This window comes from Aythya marila, assembly GCF_965140915.1.
Source record: "Aythya marila genome assembly, chromosome: 13".
NCBI lineage: Eukaryota > Metazoa > Chordata > Aves > Anseriformes > Anatidae > Aythya > Aythya marila.
The window spans coordinates 15,202,821-15,224,021 of NC_139054.1; the positions used below are offsets into that span (position 1 = coordinate 15,202,821).

General features: G+C 51.2%; 1 protein-coding gene across 5 annotated transcripts; it reads right to left on the reverse strand.

Annotated features, from left to right (window-relative positions):
- Positions 1-371: 371 nt before the first annotated feature.
- TMLHE (trimethyllysine hydroxylase, epsilon) lies at positions 372-17,344 on the reverse strand. Of its 5 annotated transcripts, XM_082770922.1 has the most exons (10): positions 17,235-17,301; positions 16,425-16,552; positions 15,862-16,070; positions 12,517-12,698; positions 11,128-11,304; positions 10,094-10,373; positions 8,818-8,937; positions 5,778-6,014; positions 4,608-4,746; positions 372-3,591 (listed from the first exon to the last, which is right to left on the reverse strand). In XM_082770922.1, exons 4-10 carry the CDS (start codon positions 12,695-12,697, stop codon positions 3,460-3,462), a joined length of 1,266 nt encoding a protein of 421 aa, XP_082627048.1. In that variant the 5' UTR covers position 12,698; positions 15,862-16,070; positions 16,425-16,552; positions 17,235-17,301; the 3' UTR covers positions 372-3,459. The 5 variants fall into 5 exon arrangements, with proteins under 5 accessions (XP_082627048.1, XP_082627047.1, XP_082627045.1 ...); XM_082770921.1 differs by lacking the exons at positions 15,862-16,070; positions 17,235-17,301 and adding an exon at positions 17,325-17,344 and having other exon boundaries at positions 373-3,591; XM_082770919.1 differs by lacking the exon at positions 15,862-16,070 and having other exon boundaries at positions 373-3,591; positions 17,235-17,295.
- Between the last annotated feature and the right edge of the window lie 3,857 nt (positions 17,345-21,201).

The window sequence follows — 21,201 nt, forward strand, 5'->3', positions numbered from 1 at the left end:
TTGCCCTTCTTGGAGACATGAGTTACCCTGGCTCTCCCCCAGTCTTCAGGCACCTCTCCTGCTCTCCAGGACCTTTCAAAGATAAGAGAGCAGTTTGGCGATCACCTCTGCCAACTCCCTTAGCACAAGTGGATGCATCCCATTGGGACCCATGGATTTCTGTGTGCTGAGCCCACTTAGATGCTCCCAAACCACTCCCTTGTCAACAACAGGGAGCTCTTCATTTCCCAGATCCTTTCTCTTCCATACAGGGTCCAGGTGTCCCAGGGGGAGTCCTTGAAGCAAAGAGTGAATTAAAGAAAGTGTTCAGTATCTCCACTTTCTCGGCATCTCCCGTTACCAGGACATCCCCTCATTCAGCAAGGGACCCACATTATCCCTAGTCTTCCTTTTACTGTTTACGTACTTAAAAAACCCTTCTTATTATCCTTTATCTTTTGCAAGAAACAGAAGCTGCTTCAGGCCTAGAGTCACAGGTGGATGTGAGGTGTCACTCAGTTTTTATTACTCATTTTTACACTGTTCCTTGCCTCTTCTGCCATCATGTGGCCAGTGAAGAGAATGACCACAGAGAAGCCCTTGGAGACGCATTGATTTACCCCTCTCAGATTTATTTCACCTTTGATGGGTAATACAGACTTCAAGATTGCTTGAAATATAGGTCTTGTTAACCTGACCACTATATAACTCATTTAGTAAAATACATCACCACTTACTCCATTTCTTACCTTTGAAAAATGTCTTAAAAACACATACAGTGGTACCCTAGTGCACGGGGAGGGAGAAGGAAGCAGTTCATCATTTATTGGCTGAAAGGACTGAAAGAGCTGGATTATAAAAACTGATCCGATCTCATTACAGCAAACAACCAGTTCTGCAACAGATATCCACATCAGACTGCAATTGCCCAGAACTCCTGTTTCTACAAATAAGGCTTTGCTGCTCACAAGATGCTTAGGAAGAACTTAGTCCACTTGGGAAGCGGGGAAGAGGGGGAATGTAACACTAAAGAAAGCTCTCTCCCCTCCCCATTTTATTATTGAAGTGGCTAAATTAAGCTGAACACCTATGAGAAAATGTGTGTCTGCTACATTCACGGTGGATAATTTTCCCCCAAGCGCATGACACAATCACCTTGAGGACTGCGCTGGCTTGGAGGTGGCTCAGAAGAGGAGTCTGGTTGCTGAAGACCACAGCTCTTGGCAGCCCCACACCGCTCAGCGGGAGGCAGATACCATAACCACGTTCCTCACCAAAGGCACAGGTATCGCTACAATTGTCAACACGGTTTGGTCAGTTCTCCCTTGTGCTAGCCATAGTCCTGCACGCTCCACCTCAGGGCAGCAGTGGATTTTTGGCTTGCAGCTGATAAAAACGGAGATCCCCTGCACAGAGGAAGGTAAAGCTGGTCTCAGTGACTAAGGGATGGGTTCCACATGAACCCAAGTGTTTTTCCCTCTTATTCTCAGGGAGCACAGGGAGACAAGAGCCACTCAGGAACCCTCAACAGGTTTTGAAATACCAATCAGGCTCTTCTGTCCCCTCCTGTGTCATTTAACAGAGGCTGATTTTGTCACGACCTCTCCTCACATGCTCCAGGCCTTGGCTTCACCCAGAAGTACAAGGTGGAACCACACTGGAGCATCTGAGATGGGTTGTGCAAGAAGCGTACGTAACCACAGGGGGCTGCTACTTCAACAAGATTAATGAAGACTTTCAAAACTTCATACTCGAGTTACGCTGGCATAACTGGCATCTAGAGGAGAAGCTATAAATCAAGTGTTTGGCAAAGAAAAGTAACAGAAGTAATGTATACTGGAGGCTGCTTGAGGAACCCAGTGGCTCAGCCTAGAGGAAAACTCAAGCTCCTGCCCATGCCACCCGCAGCCCTTGTGAGAACAGGACCTGACAGAAGCCAGCTCGCTCCGTGCCTGCTGCCACGTGGCCCAGGTTTCGCTTCCTTACGTGTCCTCTGATCAGCAGCTTCCTGAGCCTTGGCTCTGAAACCCCTTTCATCTCCTGACAGCTCACTGCAGGCAGGGCGTGCTGCAGAAGACAGCACAAGGTAGCTCAGTCCACAAGAACAGAAGCTTTTAAGAGTGCCTCCTAGCACTAGGATCTATACATTCAGTATTTAGATTCAATGAGGGCAGCAGGTTTAGCACATGTGCATCTGCACTGCACTTGTACCTTAGGCATAACAGCATTTTGCTTGCACAGGAAAGCCAGGAGGGAACAGGACCAGCCCTGTTTTCAGGTCCAGTCAGAGCAGAGTGGATATCCTCAAAGATAAGGAAGAACAGAAGAATAAAACCTGAAGTCCCCTCTTGGTTTTACAGCTTCTATTTTTCTAGTAATATGGGATTTATTTTTGTTCCTTGCACTATGGTTTTTCAGTGTGCCAAACTCTCCAATTTATCCTCCCTACCACCACGAGTTGAAAGGCACCTCTGTGTTTGTTACCTTCATATGTAGAAAAATCTGGTGAAAAAGAGTCAGCCTCATCCAGCAGCCAGTGTAAAGATGCCCTAAGACAAATTCCTCCGTCAGAAAAGATGAAAGAGTAGGCACAGTGGGAAATGTCAGTAAACACTGCAGCTGTTGAGCCTTGACTCGCAATATAAGCATGGTGCAACAGGCAGAAAGAACACCAGACAGCATTACATCACTGAGGTCAAGAAAACATGAGAAACACACCCCTCATCCAACACACCTCTCCTTCCCAACATGCAGATTTTACTACTTCCCCTTTTCCTTCTACCGTAAGCCTTTTCAGAAATACCCTAAGTACAAGAGCTTCTCTTTCCAGGCCACCCCTCAAGCAGCACGGATTGTATCAGTGCCTGTTATAAGGGTACGCAGTATGTTTAAGAGGAAAGAATTCACTGATACATGCCAACAGCCCTCAGTTTGAGTAGTGGCACTTCCATCAAAATAAGGAATTTTTTTTCCCCCCTTGAGAAAAACATTTCTCTAGAAGGTGTAAAGTCCTGACTTTACATTTTCTCTAGAAATTGTGAAGTCCAGCCTGGGGTGAGACGAGACCCCAGGTATATCCATTCTGCTCTGCTATGCCAAACAAAAAAAAACAACCATAGAAATGACAGGAAAGGCTGAACAACAGAGAGAAACAGATTTCAGATCCTGAAGGCACTTGATTAGAGGAGCACTTCACATCAACAGGTGCCGGGAGCACTTCTCACAGCGTGCTTAACCCCGATTCACTGCAGCTGAGACAAACTGGCTGGCTGCACAGACAGCACGAGCTGACCCTGCTCGGACAAAGGCAGAACGCGGTCCCAGAAAGCTCCCATAACCTTGGGCTTCCACCTGCTCCCTCTCCCGGGCAGGCAGAGAGAACTGCTCTGAGAGGGCGGAGGTGCCTGAGGTACGTGCAACGCCTTCCTCGTGGTGACACAGCAGCACGGAGCTCTGCCTCCCCGCGGCGGGTGGCCGGCGCTAGGCTTGCAGTCCCAGCAGGCGCGCGGTGTTCAGCACGTCGTCTCTCGTCAGGTAGCAGCCACAGAGCTGGCGGTACCCCGTGAACGCTTCCCGCCCGTGCAGGACGCGCCAGTTGTCTATGAAGAGTGCCTGCAAGGGAAGAGGAGAGGTGGTCGGGATGAGGGGGAGCACCGCAGCTGAGCCAGGACCCGCTGACACCACAGGTGCTGGAGCTGGAGCTGTAACCTTCCCGTTCAGCATGAAACCGTACGCAGATGGCTGATCTGATCTAGCACAGCTCTAGTACCTGAAGCCAGCGGCTCGGCTCCGCTGCTAACCACAGGTTAAAACGGGTCAGCTAGCAAAGTATTTCTGGGTCACTGCTTTGCTTTTGTGCTGCAGAGGTTGGGCAACAGCACACCAGCAACAGAAACTGGCCATCTTCAGCCTCCAACGTGTCACTTTTCCCCAGGCATCCTTGAGAACAGAGAGCTGTAGGGGCTCTTTGATGTGAGCATCTTCATTCTTTCATACCTGGGGCCCTGGGTTCACACTGAATCTAGACCCATCTAGGCCCTGTAGGAATAAAAACCCTTTCAAGCAGGCACAGCTGGTGGAAGAAGCCTCTAAGTCTGTGAATGAAGCTCTAGCCCTTCAAGCTCTTCCAAAACCGCACCCAGCATCAGCCTTTCAAACCCAGGGCAGAGCTTTTCCCTTTTAGTCCCAAGACGTGCTAAGATATTTCTGGGACAGCGAGGAGAGCTCAGGTCTCCTGTGATTCGCTGGCAATGTAGGGATTCAGATATAAGCTCAGAATAGAAGTAAATTCGGCTTTCCACATTCCCTTTACTTTTCAATTAAAAGAAGATTTTCTGCTTCTGGGACAAGTCAGAGGCCAAACAGTGCATGCTTCCAAGGGTCCTTGTTCAGTGACTGAAAATACCTTCCTCCTCTCCCCTGGTCTGAGCTAACTGTATATTCTTTCACAAAAGTAGGAACATACATACAACAGATGCCATCACTGGAATACAAGGCACCTTAAAACAGCTGTAAGGAGGAAAATTTCAGCACAGGGTTTGCCTGAAGCATTCACCTTTGCGGCAACATCCAGAAGAGCACCCTGCCTCCCTGCCCGTACCAAACACGGGTGAGCCTCCGAGTCCTACCTTGCCTGGCTTCAGTTTGACCCACAGCTCATTTTCTGGTCTCCTGAGCTCGGCGGTGAGTGTGCGGTGAGCGGTGTACCAGCGATGCACCACATCGTAAGGCACCGTGTTGATGACTGCACGATCGTAGTTATTGTATCTGGAGGTAAAGCAGACAGAAAAAAAAAGACTGCTTATGGGGCCCCAAGAGCAGCCAGGTGTTCCCAGAGGGAGCCTCCGAAGATCTGAAGGCACAAATTAGCCAGCATTTAAGGGAGGCTGTGAGATGTGTGGGCAGGTTATGCTGCAGGACTCTGGGGAGACTACACAGCATTTGGATCAAGGGAGAGTTTGCTGCCAGCTGTACCACAGGTTTTGCTGTTTCTCATGGAAGGCTGCCCCATGCAATCTCGGTGGTGGGAAAGGAAAAGTGGGAATGAAAGAGAAGCCCATCAGCAGCGAGGTATATTGAAAACTTCTTTCCCCAGTGGAAATGGAGCCCACACAACCTAGCAGCTTGCTGTCTGGTCAGCCAGAAGCTCCAAGCTATTGAGGAAAGGCCAGGCTCTAAACAGAGGCAGGCTGCTCACGTGGATAAGGGGGCACTAGTGCCAGCAACTCGCTCTAGCTGGTGCTACAGATACAGCAAAGGATGAGACTCAGTGTGTTTTTTAGCATAGAAGTGCAAAATAGTGCTGGATGACCTCCTGTGCTAAGCCAAGATGGAATTTCAAAAAGCAGCTCTCAGATGAAGTAACGTGAGCTTGGACACTTCACATGGGGCAGGATCAGGGTCACCCCAGTGAGGCTCTAACGACTGGCGGTAGGATGGGCATTTGCTCATACCCAGATCTAACGGTGCTGCTCCTACATAACACACACAGTGGCAAAAATGCCTGAAGCCAAGCCCTTGAACTAGCCCTCAGTGGGGCCGAGGGCACGGAGCTAAAGGTAACAGGAGCTAAAAGCAAAGCTCAGCAGCGATGCCCCTCTTTGCATCAGTGGTTCTGACACTTCCTCAAAGGCAGCATTACAAAACCCAGGAGGAAACACACGGTGTTTTTGTGGTTTCACTCCCTCCATCAAAGCATACATTGGTTTTCTGTCTGAATTTTCTTCTGCAAACCACTACATTTTGACAGAACCCTATCCCTGTATGCACAAGGCCTTCCTCCCTCTCACTGATCTTACCTGATCAGATAAAGTTCGTTGTTCCAGGGATAGACGTTGAGGACTGGCCCAACTCCGATCATGTGGTTGTGACAGTCGCCCACGTTCTCGACGTACTCGTGCTTCAGGGGCACCTTGCTCAGCAGCTCAAATTGATCGGGGGCTTGCCGGAGAACCTGCTCCGCCGCGTAGAAGCCGTCCACCAGCAGCGTGCGCCCGCCCGTCCCCTCGTGCTTGAGGCAGTGAAACACCTGGATGCTGCAGGGGGGAGAGGATGCAGAGCACAAGAGAAAAGGCCTCAGATGTCTGTCCTGTGGAGACAATGTGTTTCCCCAGACCCAGACAACACATACTGATGTATCTGCCGCTTACGACAGGCTTATCTGTTGTCTCCTTCGTTTCACTAACACCTGCTAAGGAATGGAGACTGCCCAGCAAGCAGCAGCTCTGCCCGATGTTTCTTCAGCTCTCATGCGTTTTGACTTCTGAGAAGAGGTCTACTGCTTACACCATCTCCCAGATGAAACTATGCGAGCTGGGAGACTTGAAGTGGTGCAGGCACGTGTCTGTACCACAAGGTCCATCTGGGCTGCAGGATGGAGAGGTTCAAAAGCACAAAACTAACTTCCCTAGAACAAGGGGGCAGCTGAAGACATGCTGGTGGTACTGCTGAGGTCTCCAGCAACTGCATGGGGAGCTCAGGGTGACTCTCACACAAAGGCACGTAAATCAGGGTCTCTCACAGGTAATCAGGAGCCCCCTGAGTTGACTTGTTAAAGACCCCTTGGGAAGCCTGGAGCAGGGGAGTCCCAAATGAGAACCCTACCTACAGGGGCACTGCCTCCCTAGCAGGAAGCTGTCCAACTCAGCTAAACAGCTTTTGCTTTTTTACTTTTCTGAAGATTCGTTCTTTCCCTTCCTTCATCCAAGCCTGTTAGACCTTGCATTCTCAGAAACAAATGCCCAGGAGCTGCCTTGAGCCACGCACTGCCAGTTTTCATGGTGTACCAACTTCACCTGTCAGAAGACAAACACAACCTTTTGGGGTTTCATCTCCTGATCTCCTTTGAGGCCTCTTATCCCAGTCCCACAGCAAGTGATGTGGCACAAGCTCCCAGTTCCAGCCTCACTGTCACCTTTTCACCTTGGTTCAATGAACCCTTAAAACCACAGAAGATTTAGAATAATTTCAGTCAGTCCACAAGGATGGGAGCTCAGGATGCCCGAGCCCTTGTGGCTCTGCTCCTTGAAGGCACCTTGTCGTGCAGCTTGGGGCACTGAGAAAGTCTCTTTTGAAGGCAGGCTCTTTGCTGCCCGCTGAGTGAGACAATGCTGCAGTCTTTCCCACATGCCTTGAGGAGTTCCTCTCCTCTACCCTTTACAAAAAGGTAACGCAAGACTTGTCAGATTTAGCTGATTTCACCCAAAGCGGTGAGGGAAAGCAGATATTCAAATGAACAAATCTTTATGAAAAAAAGATCACCTTTCCTCTGGAAGCAGGTCAAAGACAGTTTAAACTGTTTCTGAAGCAGTCTGAGCAGAAGGGATTTCTGGCAGATAGGGGCTCAGGAAAGCAAGAAATTCATGTTCTTCCTGCACAGCTAAGGTTTTGCAGGATTGCAAGCATTAATGGTTAGCCCTACTAGCCTGGTCCACAGTGTCATTGCTTACTGCAGCTGAGAATATACCTACCTGAAAGAAAGGGAACTTTTCCAAGTAGAAAACAAAAGGTATGAAAATAGCTGATGAGCTCTGTAGTTCTCACACTGAGCAGCTTAATCAAAGCGTATCTGTAGGCTGAAGCTCTGATTACTGGTTACTTCAGCGTTTGACTTTGGGGGAGATTTGGTGAGCTCCTAAAACAAGTCAGGCAAGCAGGTAACTGCACAGGCCATGAAAGCACATGGGTTCTACAGTCAGCTGTTCACCAAAAACACAGAAGCCATCTAGATCAGTCTTGAAAGATGTGTCTGGATTTAAGTTTTATTTATCTACTTCTAGCACACTAAAAACTGCGTACCTTGCTTCCGGGACCTTGCTGCTTCAGAGCAAAAGCTACCACCCAAAAGCTTTGGGCTAGGTTAGGCATGGGCAACCAGGGTGTCTCCTTGGCTGGCGCAATCCTTCCTGGTCTGAAGGACTGCTCTGAAACCCATATGCAGGCAGTAGATCCCACCCCTTGGCCCTCCTCTACTTTTCCAGCTCTGCCTCACAGCCCCTTCCCATTAAGATGCTTAGCAACTTAACGGCCTCACTTGGGAAGAGCTAATCCTGCCCTAGGGCAGGAGGTGTAGACTAGATGGCTTCTCCTAGCCTTTGTAGTGCTACTTCCATATGAAGTCACAGTCCTTCCATCAGTTCTCCCCCAGGGCCATTTCATTGATTCTTTTCTTCATTGAGATGAAAGCAGACAAAAAAAGAGAATGAAGGTAGAAATTAAACCTCCTGCACTTCAGTGGGAATCACGCTCCCGGCTGCTGCCTTTCTTTCTCCAACCAGGTACAAAACTTGCAGTCCGCAGGCTATACTGGAAAAGCAGTTTGCAAAACAGCATTTGGGAAACAACTGTAGCTACAAACTTTTTTTTTTTTTTTTTTTTTATAAAAGCACAGACAGGTGTGAACTTTGAAGGGCTGGAGAAGCCTGGTTTCTGACTACCTCCAGGGCTGCACCATTGCCAAAATGCAAATCCCAACCAGTTTGAAGGAGAGCAACTGCACAGGGCATACGTGAGGACAGCACGTACATCTGGTACCACTCACGCAGCTTGGGAGGGCAGAGACATTTGCTGCAGGCTGTGCAGAGGCGAGCTGCTCCCTCCTTCCCCATAGGCTACCACTGAAGCTAACAGCCAGCTCCTTCACTGCCTGCATTCTGGAGGACCTTGGAGTTTGAAGCACAGGAAAGACTACCCCACTCCAGAGGAATCAGACAGGATCCAGAATTACGGTGTGACTAGTACCACTAAATCCCATCAGCAGAGCTGGAAAACACTGAACTGCATCAGCGTGAATGACGCCTGCCTTCTGCACTGTGTGTGTGGAGCAGCAGCAGCACGTACCCGCAGGGCTCCTGGAAATAGGTCGTGTCGGTGTGCCGATCCAGAGCCAGCTTGGTGTAGGCGGTGTCTCCCCGGGAGAAGTCAGAGGTGAAGTACCACATTCTGCCATAAATGGTCTCCCTGCAAGAGAGGTGGGCAGTTATCAGAGAGCTGCAGGGGTCAGCACTGAGGTAAACCAGATCCTCTCTCTTCCTCTTGAGGTTACTCCCCTTTATCTTACACACGGCATGTACAGAGTGAATTCAAACAGCAAATCATCCTGAGTAACAGGATTCATGCTGTCAAAGAGTTGGTGCTTCTAATGCCTCCTCCTAGTATTCAATTTATTTCTTCGTTGAGAAGACTGAAGGCAATAAGTCTTCTCCTCCACAAATACATAACTTCACTCTGAAGATCAGCCTGCCAAATCAAGGAAACACTGAGCAACGTTAGGAGTTACCAGAGCCCAGGTTTGTACCTTGTTGTACAGGTCTGTGCCTTTGCTTGTACCCACCTTGAGTACAACCCCCATCTCTGTTCTTCAGATACTCCATTTTCACCCACCTCCCCCTGCAATGTGCATGGCAGGAAGGCAAGGACCCAGCAGCAACAAACAGTACTCAGGGGCTACAGGAGGAGGGTAAGAATCTGGAGAAAAATGTTGGCTGGATATTCCTCGAGACCTTTATTTCTCTTTGGAGTGGCTATTCATCAATAGAAATCCCTCCTCTCCTAAAGGACCATGGCAAGTTTAGCCGTTTGTGCAGCTTAGATAAAACTCGCTCAAACCCAGGCTTGCCATGCTGTTGTTGTGTTTTAAACACAGAAGAAAAGTTTCCCAGTATTTTTCTTTGGTGAGAGCTACAAATTGTTTTTGATCTCCCTGGCTCCCAGGGCCAGGGCTGACCTCCTAACCTTTCAAGTCATAACAGGAAATGTCTCTCCTTGCAAAGCTCAAGTCTTCCCAGACTGGCTCCTTCCCTCAGTCACTCCTCTCTGTGCACAGTCCCACTATCACAAAAGTCACCGCGTGCTCCTGAGGCAGCTCTGTAACCTACTGACTCCAAGCCTCCCCCCAAAAAGAGGCCAGATCCCACAGTGCTGTACTGCATCTCTGTTCACGGGGACTGCCCAGGGACTGCAGATGACCTGGACCCTTCATCTGCAAACCAGGCCACGCTGCACAACGCGTAGGATATGAGGGCAGCACCTTTCCAAAGAAAAAGGAAGCAACAGCCTCCCATTCAGGGCTCCTCTACAAAGCCGCCTGTGGCCTTCCTGGGGCAGCCCCCGTTACCTGATTAAGCTGATCCTTTCTGCTAAGATTTGCGTGTCCTCTTTGGTGGGGGTGACGTTCTCAACAAAAGCGATCCCATACAACAGGAAGTTTTGCAGGAACTCCTTCAGCCCCTCGTCTGTCTCCAGGAAGCTCCGGCAGTCGACGGACGGGACCTGGGCCTGGCGGTAGATTTCGGCGTTCCAGAGGATCCGCGGGTGCATGACCCGCTGCTTCTGCCCCTCGTAGCTGTTCTTCACCAGCCACTCCAGCCCGTACCGCGTAACGTGCCCGTCCGGCCCTGTGGCAAACGAGCAGGGTCACGGTCACTGCAATCGCACTGAACAGACCGAGAGAGATCACAGCCACTGCAACCATCAGTCTAGGACAATCCCCTCCTAATTTTGCCTCATGACAGACTCTTTAGAACCTTGCTGAAAGCTTAAAGTATTACCTGGTTCAGGCCGCAAGTCCTACAAGTATTGTCAACAACCCCAAATCCAGGCCTAAGCGTTTCTACTTTATGGGTTTTGTTTTCTAGTGACAGGACACTGAAGAAGCACTGATGACAACCCCATAAATGAGGGTACCATAAATGAAAGTTCTTTGTTCTGCTGCGATTTAAGCAGCCGGGAAGCAGAGGAGAAAGGACACAAGATGTGAATTCTAATCAGAGACACCAGTTCAAATAGGACAGAGCAAGGATAAGATAGTCAACCATTTCTTGACTGATCTCTTCACTATCTGCACGGCTCCCACGTTCAAACAAACCAATAAACTACCCAGACACTGGAGATGCACTCAAGAGGGGAGGGAGAAAGTAAGGGGGAGAAGAAAACCAGACATAAATAAGGCTGAGTTGTGTTTACAGCAACAGCCCTGCTCAGAAGAGCAGTGTTTAAGATGTGCTTAGAGCTACATCTCCTCACAAAACAGCTCCTGATTTAGAGATAAGGCTTGCTAGGAGAGGGCAGCCTGAAGAGCAGGATCTATCCACCAGCCTCCTTCCAAACAGGGCTGGTGGGTCCATGAAAGATGAGTGTTTTGATACTCACACGTGAGGAAGAGCGTGGTCTCATCCACTCGGACGGCCTTGGGCTTGATTCCCAGGTCCACGCTAGCCGTGTCCAAGCTGCGCTGGTTCGTCTTGGCGTTGTAGCAGGAAGCTGAGCGGCAGTGGTCCCGCAGCCAGACGAAATCGAAGCGCATCAGCGTGTTTGCATACCTGAGCTCTGCAAAGAGACGGGCACAGAAGACGCACCGGTGTGAACAGTGAGAGAAATACAACAGGAAAACCCCACAGGTTATGATCCCACTTCCAGGGGACACAGAGGCTGTTAGACTTAGCACCTCTCGGTGCAAGTGAAGCTAGCTTCTCACTTGAAGACCATCCACAGGCAGCCTCATCCTGCAACAGGGAGAAGGAGCGTGGCTAACACACACACTGCTCATTTATTTATGTCTATCTTCTCTCTTCAAGAAGTAAATTTGGATCTGCCCAGCAGCTGCTGCATACAACAAGGTTCCCTCTCTCCCTCCCATGTAGGAGCAGACCCCAACACACCAATACAGATCAGAATCAACCAACTAATCACATCGACATGCAAACCAAACACGAGACAACACCATGACCTCTGTTTATCATTACTACGAAGCCTCTCCTTCTTGTTCCCTCCTGGGACAGCCCAAAGGCCTTCAGAGGGGGGTCAGAGCCAGGATGGGCAACAGGAGAGCCCTTCCTGCTGCTCATCTGTGAGTGTCTAAGTATCCAATGGATGAAACAACAACATCCTTTTTCAGGGGGCCACTATGCTCAATAAAACACTCAGCAATCCCCTTTAGAGATATGCTCACAAGGGATTCCACAGTACCAGGCCTTCTAACCAGCCTCAGCAGACATCACCAGGCTGATGCTGGGTATCTGAAGGTACCAAACGAAGCAGACTATGGAGAAATGTGCTTTGGTTGCTAAGTTGTCTCCAAAAACCAGAGGACAAAGCAGCATTAGACTGAATTTGTAACTGGCTTGCTTTCGGCAAGGAAGGTGTGCCTTAACTTTTCCTTAAGCTGTCTCGCAGTGAGGGATGACTGGCATCAAAAAGCCTTCTGTGCTCGTGCCATCCAGCCACACTAAAAGGCTGCTTACAAACCTGCTCTAACTACTGTGTTTCAACATGTTGTTTTAAGCAAAATCTGCAAGCGGGGGCAAGGCAGAGAGCTGGGGACACACCGAGCCAGCCACCCCAGCTGCAAGTCAGAGCCCCAAACATCACACAGTGAACAACTGATGGACGGGGCAAGGTTCAGGTGCAGTCAGAGTTCAGGAATTGCTCGATTTCTCAGTTAGCATCTCTTCGTTTCTCATAAGGGACTTATGAGAGGCCAGGAAAACCTCGCTCCTCTCCCCAGGAAGCTCAGAAACAGGCCCAAAACCACACACCTACCCAGGTGATCGCCGTGCAGCTGCCAGGCACAGCTCAGGGACTCCGGGGCCGTGTGGTGGCAGCGAGCTGCAGCAGTGGGGACGGTCCTTGTGCCATGGGGCAGCCCCAGCGAGCCGTGCCCAGCACGTCGGGTCTGCCAGCACGGCAGGCCCAGCAGGCACGCCAGCCTCCGGCACCACATCCTGAGGACAAAAAGAAGGAGAACAAGGTGAGACAGCTGTGCTGCTGTTACTGGTGGAATCACAGAGCCTACACGGTGATCTCTGCAAAATTTCGGTCAGCAGCAGCGGATACTTCTGTAGAAAACACCAACACACAGAAGGGCCACGAAGCTGGCAAGGGAAAACGGGCTGCCCTTAAAAACTGGGCGTAATGGAAGCTGCAAGGAATTAATCATCAGGGGAGTGATGACTTTTGTAAAACAAGCTAATCCAATCCAAGCACACCAGGTGGAAACGGAGGAGAGAGAGGGGAATCTGACTTGTTTTGTGACCACCATAATCCCCAGCAGAAAAATAGTCCTGAGAAGTAAATGAGATCTCAGGATTTATCACTTCCAGAAGAGACAGCTGTGGCGTTCAATGCTCTTTACAAAACACTGGCAAAACCTCACCTGCTGCAAGTCTTTCCCCCTCTTTGGCCTTCCCAATATGAATTTCCCCTTCCTGGACAGAGCTGACCAGGGAAGCAGAGAAGATCAACCTTGGTTACAGAAGCAAGATCTAGAGGAATCCAGTAATTAGGGCAGTTCTAGAAAAAGTATGCAAAACAACGAGGAGGAGGAGGAGAAAGATCTCTCTTTCTGCCAAAGGGCACAGCCAGAATGGAAGAGTAACCAGCCACAGTTAACTTTTGACCAGAGATGAGAAGGTGACTTCCCACAGGCTGGTTTGTAACGCTTCAGTGCGATCACAGGCAGAAACCCTGCGAGTTTTAAGATGTGAAACCACACTAAATGCTCTGTCACGTGTTCATTAAGTTACAGAGGACAGGTCTAAACCCAGCAGGATTTCAACAACGCTTTGATCTGGAGCACGTAGGAATTCAGTATCGCTGGACAGCACACAGGCACAGGAAGAATTTCTTATCCCAGTTTTCTGACTGCCCTTCACTTTCTATCTGGAGAGCACAGACTGGTGCCTCAGCTGCCCGACCTGCTTCTCCCCTTCATAGCTGACTTACTACAGAGATCTCAAAAGTTAGTAAGAACGTAGTAGGAACAGTACAATCGGTACAGACATGGCACACTCATGGAAAACAATTTGCTGTTTCAATTTGCTGAAACAATTTTGAAGAGACTGAGAACTCTAGGAAAAAAAAAAAAAAAAAAAAAGCAGAAATCAAGATAATGCAGTTTGAGAGTAAGATGCAAACCACTGTGTTCTGCAAGGTGCTCGGCCACAATCCGCACGAGCCACCAACAGCTTGAGAGCTGCAGAAAGAAGGTTCTGATTCCTGGGGCTGCTGAAGTGCAATATTCCCACCTAAGCAGACTGCTGAGAACCAAGCCACAGGTTACCACTCACAAAGCTCAAGACCATGCTTTCTGAAAGAAAAACACGAGGGCAGACTCGCTCCTTTTCACCTTTTGGATCTCAAGAATACCCACTAACTCAGAGGGGATAAAAAGAAGCAGGCGTGTGCAAATAAGCTTCCTATCTCCTCACACAGGACCGCGCAGGACACAAAGCTGATAGGAAAAGCACATCTATAAATCCATTTAGAAAGTGGCCTCTGCCTGGGGCAGCTCCAGCCGTAGTTATCTTTCTGCACATGTTCTTTTTATCTCTGTCTTCTTCCAGTATCAAAACTTACCAGAGGATAAACACAGGTAATGGTAAGTGACCCAGATATTTAATCTAATCAATGAGACCTCTCGCTTCTCTGCTGGTCTTGCTGGAAGCAGACACCACAAACAGCTCAGAGAAGCCATAAATTAAATCTTTCCAAAAGACACTAAAAGTAAGAGGAGCTGAAGACACACACACACAAATCTACATGATTAGAGAGAATTTCCATTTTGTCTTTGAGCTTGTTTAACCGAAGCTAACAGCTCTCTCCTGGCTGAGATCAGTTATGTGAACAGCTCACTCTTTCTCCCACTCCTCCTGTTCACCTCATGTCTACCCTTCTGATCTTTCTGTTGTCCACATCACACACACCTCACCTGGACACCACTGAAATGCACCAGCTGCAATGTTTCAAGACCAAATTTCCCTTGAAATCCATAAAGAACAATCAGGAGGAAGGAGACAGCAAACTGCCCTTCACATAAAGGCAAACTGACTTTCAGAAGGGTGAGATCTTCAGTTTCCAACTCTGCCCCTCTGTCAAAGCAAGACGAGGTCCTGTGCAGACACTGTACAGAGTGTCTTCTTGCCCGATCTCATCCAAGAGCCCACCACCTGGTGAATGAATAGAGGTGACAGGCTGAGCAGGAAGCACAGAGCTGCAGGAAAGGCAGAAAACTTGAATATATTGTGCTCTGAAGAACACTGTGAGGCTCCTGAGAGCGTGAAGACAAGAGACATGCTGTGAGAGGAGGAAGGAAGAGCCTCACGAGGGGCTTGTTTGTCCAGGAGACTTTCCTCCCGGTCCCTCAGTGGTCTGCTCACTGCCAATGCAAGAAGCAATCAGAGTAATGAATCGTGCTGCTTGAAGCTCTTGGAGAAAAAAAAAAGCCACAATTCCCATTCTGAGAAATAAAAACATACCAAGTTGAACAAAATTAGTAACCAAGTATTTTCCATCTATCTATCTATATATATGGAAGGAGGAACAACTCTACTCTGTGGATTTCATCCAGCCTTTAGCAAAAACTTCCCAGAGCATCGTGAGAGCGCCCTGCTGGTGTTCAGCAAGCTGCTCTGCTGCTGGAGCTGTGAACGGACCTGTTCCATCACTCCGTGACAGCATGCCCAGCCTGTTTTTCAAGCTTATTTGGCATCTGAAAAAAAAATCTATTTTCCATCAAGCATTTCAAAAGGTCCAGTCTCTCAGTCTAAAGCAAAGCTTTCTGGTCTATAAGAAACGCAGAGATTTCAATAGCAAAAAAAAAAAAAAAAACCCTTACTCACTTGGCTGGGTTTTTAATCTTTTGTTTCTAGAAGCTTTGGAGGAGGCACCCAAACACCACACAGTGCCAATGCCTGAGCGATGGCAGCCTTCAAAAAGAGGGTACCGACAAGAGGGGGGCTGCTGCCCCAGAACCACCCGAGGGACACGACCAAACCTAAGAGATGAACCCCTGCGGTGGGTCAAGTCCCCTGGAACAGGAGTCTCGCACACAGACGCTTCTTTGTCAGCAGAGCTTACGGTTTAACAGCCCAGGCTGGCCCAGCTTACCTATTAATTACAAAAGAAACAAAAGGCAGAGCGGCTGTCCCCTGCTGAGAAAGGCCTGCGCTGCTGTGGCAGACAGCTCTATTAGATCTCAGCTGTCAGGTATCAGATTCCCCTTCCAGCCCTTCCCAGCAACAGAAAATTTTCAATTAAATTAAGCAGCCTAATGAAGACATCACAGACACTGCCAGCTTCGCAGCTCCTTCATTTTCCTAGAAGTTAAAAAAAAATAAAAAAATCAATTACCCGCTCCCCCCAGGTTCGGCACCAACCGCCGGACTCCAGACGCCTTCCTCACTGCACCACCTTCACCTACCTCGAAGGCAAAGCCTCCCAACTGGACTCTAAAAAGCTCTTCTGCAGCACGGGCAGCCAGCCCCAGTGGCGTGACCCCAATAGGGACGCACGTTTACTGGGGTGAACTGCTATTAAAACACCCCCTTTGCCTTCTGCGTGCCCTGAGAGGGGCCAAGCAGCGTTCCCAGGCAGGGAGGGGATGCAATTGGGAAGGGAAAGGGTTTAAAGGAGCTGTGGTGTGAGGCACAGCCGGCTGCCAGCATCCTTACCTGGGCCTGGGGGAGCTACAGGAGGGCGCAGAGCCGGGGCCCGGTGTCCGAGGGGCCGTGGGGGCCGTGCCGGGGAGTGTCCCCGGGGGGCATCGCTCCTCCGCTGCGGGGCTGGGCCTGCTGCCTTGCTGGGGGGACAGAAAGGAGGAAATTAAACCAAAAGCGCCGTGCCCGAATCGCACCGAAAAAAAACAAGAAATGTCGGAGTTGAGCCAAAGCACCCAGCTGAAATCGCACCAAAAATATAAATAAATATTGAAATGAAAGCAAAGCACGCTGCCGAAATTACACCGAAAGCCTGCTGGAATTAAACCCAACAGCCCTACAGAAATTAAACAAAACAAAAAAAAAGAAACCCTACTGAAATTAAACCCAAACCCGGCTAAAATTAAACCAAAACGCCCTGCTGAAATTAAACCTTAACCCAGCTAAAGTTATACCAAAAAATACCTACTGGAATTAAGCCAAAGCACCCTGCAGATATTAAAACAAAAAGCCGGCCGAAATTAAAACCCTGCTGAAATTAAACCAAAACGTCCTGCTGCAGTCAAACCTAAAACTTGCTGAAATCACCCCAAAAACCCTCCTGAAATTGAACCAAAGCAGCTTGCCGAAATGAAACGACGACACCCCGCTGAAAGCAAACCCAAACCCTGCCGAAACCAAACCCCAAACCTGCCTAAACCAAACCCCAAAACACCCTCCCGAAGCCAAACCCAAACCCTGCTGAAATTACCCCAAACCTCCCCCTGCCGAAATCAACCCCAAACCTTGCCGGAATCACACCGAACCCCCCCCGCCGGAACCAACCCCAAACCCTGCCGGAACCACACCGCAGCACCGGAGCGGAGCGAGCCCCAAATCCCGCAGAAATTCCCCCAAAACGCCCCCGCCCCGCACCCGCCGCCAGGCACCGCCCCCCGCTCCCCAGGCGGGGCCACAGAGAAGGGTGGAGGCCGCGGCTAGAGCGCCGCCCACCATAGAGACGTTGGATGTCCTAGAGCGCCGTCATAGAGACGGGCGGGCGGCTATAGAGAGGGCATAGAGCTGGCGGAAGAAGGGCAGGGCGCCCACAGAGACCATAGAGAGGAGCGGGGAGGCGGGCGGCGCATGCGCACAGCGCCGGCTCGCGGCCGCCATCTTGTGGGGAGCCCGGGCGGTGCGGGCGGGGCTGTGCGCGGCGTTTTGGGGCGAAACCTCGTGGTTTTGGGCAAAGGAGCCCCCGGGGCTGCGCGTGGAGCTATCATAGACATAGGGGTGCCAGGGAGAGGAGAAGGGGGGCTCGCTTCATGGCGTTAGAAAATAGATGGTGCTGAGTGTCTTTGCTTGCTGCTGTGCAAATGAACTGAAACGAGGAGTCTCGGGGCCCCTCACAGAGGACGTTTCCTGACAAAACCGGGGAACCGGTCTCAAAAAAGCAGCTGAGACCGACCCTGTGGTTTGGGCAAGAGCCGAGGAGCAGCTGAGGGGGTCAGCTGGTGGTGATGACGAGGAGTTATCGGCCTTCGTCCCCACGACCCCCCGAAGACCACCACCAGGAGAGGAGACAGTGCGCAAGTGCAGCCAGGAGGAGCTCATGGAAATGACTCCTTGGAGCTCATTTTAATACGAAGCGGAGCTAGGTTATGAACGTGTATAGTGCGTTGGGAAACTTTGTGCACGTGTAACTTTGTGCTGCACAGAACCCAGGCGAGTTGCTGCGTTAGGGCACACATGCCTTTGGGAGCTATCCCGCATGTACCTGGCGCTGAAATAAACCACATACCTACTTTATAACTCTGCTTTGAGTCGTGTAGTTCTTCCACGAAGCACAAGTACAGGTGTGGTTCTGTAACCCCTCACATACAGGTATTACAGACGTGGTGGCGCCGTAACCCATCACAGACACACAGAGGTGTAGGCAGGAGGTGGTCCTCCCCCTGCTCACCCCATCAGCAATTATTTATCCCCCTAATCCTCTTCCTGCAGGTGCGCTGGGGTCCTCGGCCTGGGTGTCCAGGACATCTCTGAGCTGGGGACAACCTGCGGTGGCAGCGGTGCTGATGGCAGAACCTCCCCTGTGCCAGCAAGCCCTGCTGTAAAAATTGCATCCTGAGAGCGCTGATCCCAGGCGTTGCTCTGCCATGATTTCCGCGTGTGGTTTCCCCAAAATTCACGCCTCCCCAGTCCTCGATGTCCCCGTGCTGCCGCTGAGCGGGCGCGTGTCGCCACAGCTCTTGTTTTCCAAGCGCGGCTGTTCAGGAAAGGGGTGGGGGAGGCGCCTGGAACAGGCAGAGGAGCTGGCGGGGATCCGCTGCTTCCCAAAAGCTTGGTGCAGCTCCCAGAGGAGATAAACAAGTTAGTCACTCGGTGAGCTCATGGCACAGGCATCTCGGCCTCCATGAGAATTTGTCGCCGGCCCTTCCTGGGCTGCCGTGTGCCCGGAGGAGGGGGAGAGGTTGGGGATTCGGGTGGTGGCCGCACTCAGGATCGGGATCTCACGGGGGAGATTCTTTCCTAAAGGAATGAGCACAGTCTGGGGCTCACCAGGCTTCGTGGTCCCACCTGAGGACATTCCCCAGGCGCGGAGGGTCTCGGGTGCTGGGGAAAAAAAAAAAAAAGCGCCAGGGAGCTTTCTGGGGATTTCCCAGCCAGAGTCGGGAGCTGGGAATTTTCTCTCCCTCTCTGCTCCTCCTGGGGTCACGAGCGGGTTTTAAAAAAAGCAGCAGCCCACACAATGCTCTTCCCTTCCCCGGCTGGGTGCTGCTGACGAGATAACGTATCCGGCCCCGAGGGGACAGAATTAGCCCTGCGCATGGGAAAGGCCCTGCCAGCACCGGGGTCAGCAGCGCGTTGCTGCCCCGCATCCTACAGATGTGTCCTCCACTCGCTCCCCTCGGGTGGCTTCGTGCTCGCGGGGTTTCTCAGGGGTCAGGGTGCCGGTGCCGATGCCGAGCGGTGTTTTCCTCGGCGTGCAGGATGTGGGGAGGGTTTGTCGCTGCGCGTGGCCTGGCACCAGCGAAATCTGGGGGATGCTTCCGCAGGTCAGCACAGGGAATTCGCGGGTTTGCAGGAAACGCGGCAGTTTCCACGTGAGCTGCAGGAAAAAAGGGTGGCTGAGCAGATAGGGGATGTTCCTGGAAGTGGCTTTGAGGACAAAAATACTGAAAAAATGCCACGGTGGGTGTAGGAACTGGTTAATTCTGATGCACAGCCGCCCAGCCTGAATGTCACTGTCCAGCCCAGGTCAACCCAGTAGCACTAAAAGAGTTCAGATCAATGTGGTGCAGCCCAGCCCACCTCAACCCAACCCCAAATGAGTGACCCAACGCAGTCCAGTGACCCAACACAACCCAAATTGAATGACCCAACACAACCCAAAATGAATGACCCGACACAACCCAACCCAACCCAACACAGCTCAACCCAACTCAACCCAACCCAACCCAACCCAACCCAATCCAACCCAACCCAACCCAACCCAACCCACCCCAACCCAACCCAACAAAAAGCACCACAGCACAGCAAGGTCCAGGGAAGCCCAGAGGACCTTCTAGAAAGGTTGAGGAGAGACAGGTCCGTGGGCTGTTGCCACAAAACCTCAGTGAGACCAAACCAGCCTCTACCCACCAGGACTTCCCTTCTGAGCCATCTGGGAGCGGGGGACAGCGGGCTGTGTTCAGGGTGCAGGAGTCCTTGTGGTGGACCTTGTGGGGTGCCTGCGGGGGCCGTCTGCCCCCCACTCCATCCTGCCTTCTCCCCCAGACCAACCTCCTACTCCCCAAGAACACACCACATCCTGACAGAAAACCCAAACGCTTATTTGTTTGACATTATCCTCGTTTTTATCCCATTTATTTATTTATTTAAAGTCAATTTAATTCCCTCCCCCACCCGTTTTTTATTTTTTTATTTTTTTATTTTGTGGGGGGGAGGGTTTATTCCCGGGAAGGAAGGAAGGAAGGAAGCCCAGGCTCGGCTGTTTGTTTGTTCTCCCCTGGCCGATGTTCCCTTGGTCGTGCTCCAGCGGCCGATCAACTGGCAGGGGAGCGGAGCGCGGAGCACGGCGGGGCCTGGGAAAGGCCGGGACCCCGCTTCCCCTGCCCCGACGTCACGGTCGCTCCCCGATGAGCTCGGCCCGGGGCTGCCAGCTGCCTTTGCTCCCTCGGCTCCTCCGCGCTCCTTGTCACCACGGTCCCGTGGTGGGGGACCGGGGCCGGGCCTCGAGGATGCAGCTGGGGTGCTTGGGGAAGTGCTGGGACCCCACAAGTGCTCACAGGGCCTTTTTCGGGGTGACATCTGTCCCAGCCTTACCTCTGAGCCCTGTGGTACAGCAGGGCCCCGTGCTTCATCCCGATTTGGGACTGCGATGGGGAGAACCCCCAAGGGATCGAGCACCGAGGTACCCAGAGCCCCATGTGTGGGTTATCTCTTCCTGGTGTCCTTGTGCAGGAGAAAAGAGGGACTCGAACCTTCTCCCAGCAAAGCCAACCTCCCAAACCTCCCCACGGTCCCCAGCAGCCACCCCAAGCCCCGCGACCTCCTGCAGCGATGGGCACCGGGGTCTTTCTGGGGGTGCTCGGCCATGCCCTGGGGGTCCTCTACACCTCCCATAGCAGGGGAGCGGGATGGATCCTTCCCGGATGGCTGCAGGCCAAAAATAAGTGATCACACCCGGCAGAAGGGGTAAACCGAGTCAGGAGGCAAAATGTTTTTAAGACACGGGGCAGAATTTCGGTGCCCCTCTGCTTCGGGGGAGGAAGGCAGGGAGGTGAGAGAAGGTCAGCAAAGTTTTTGC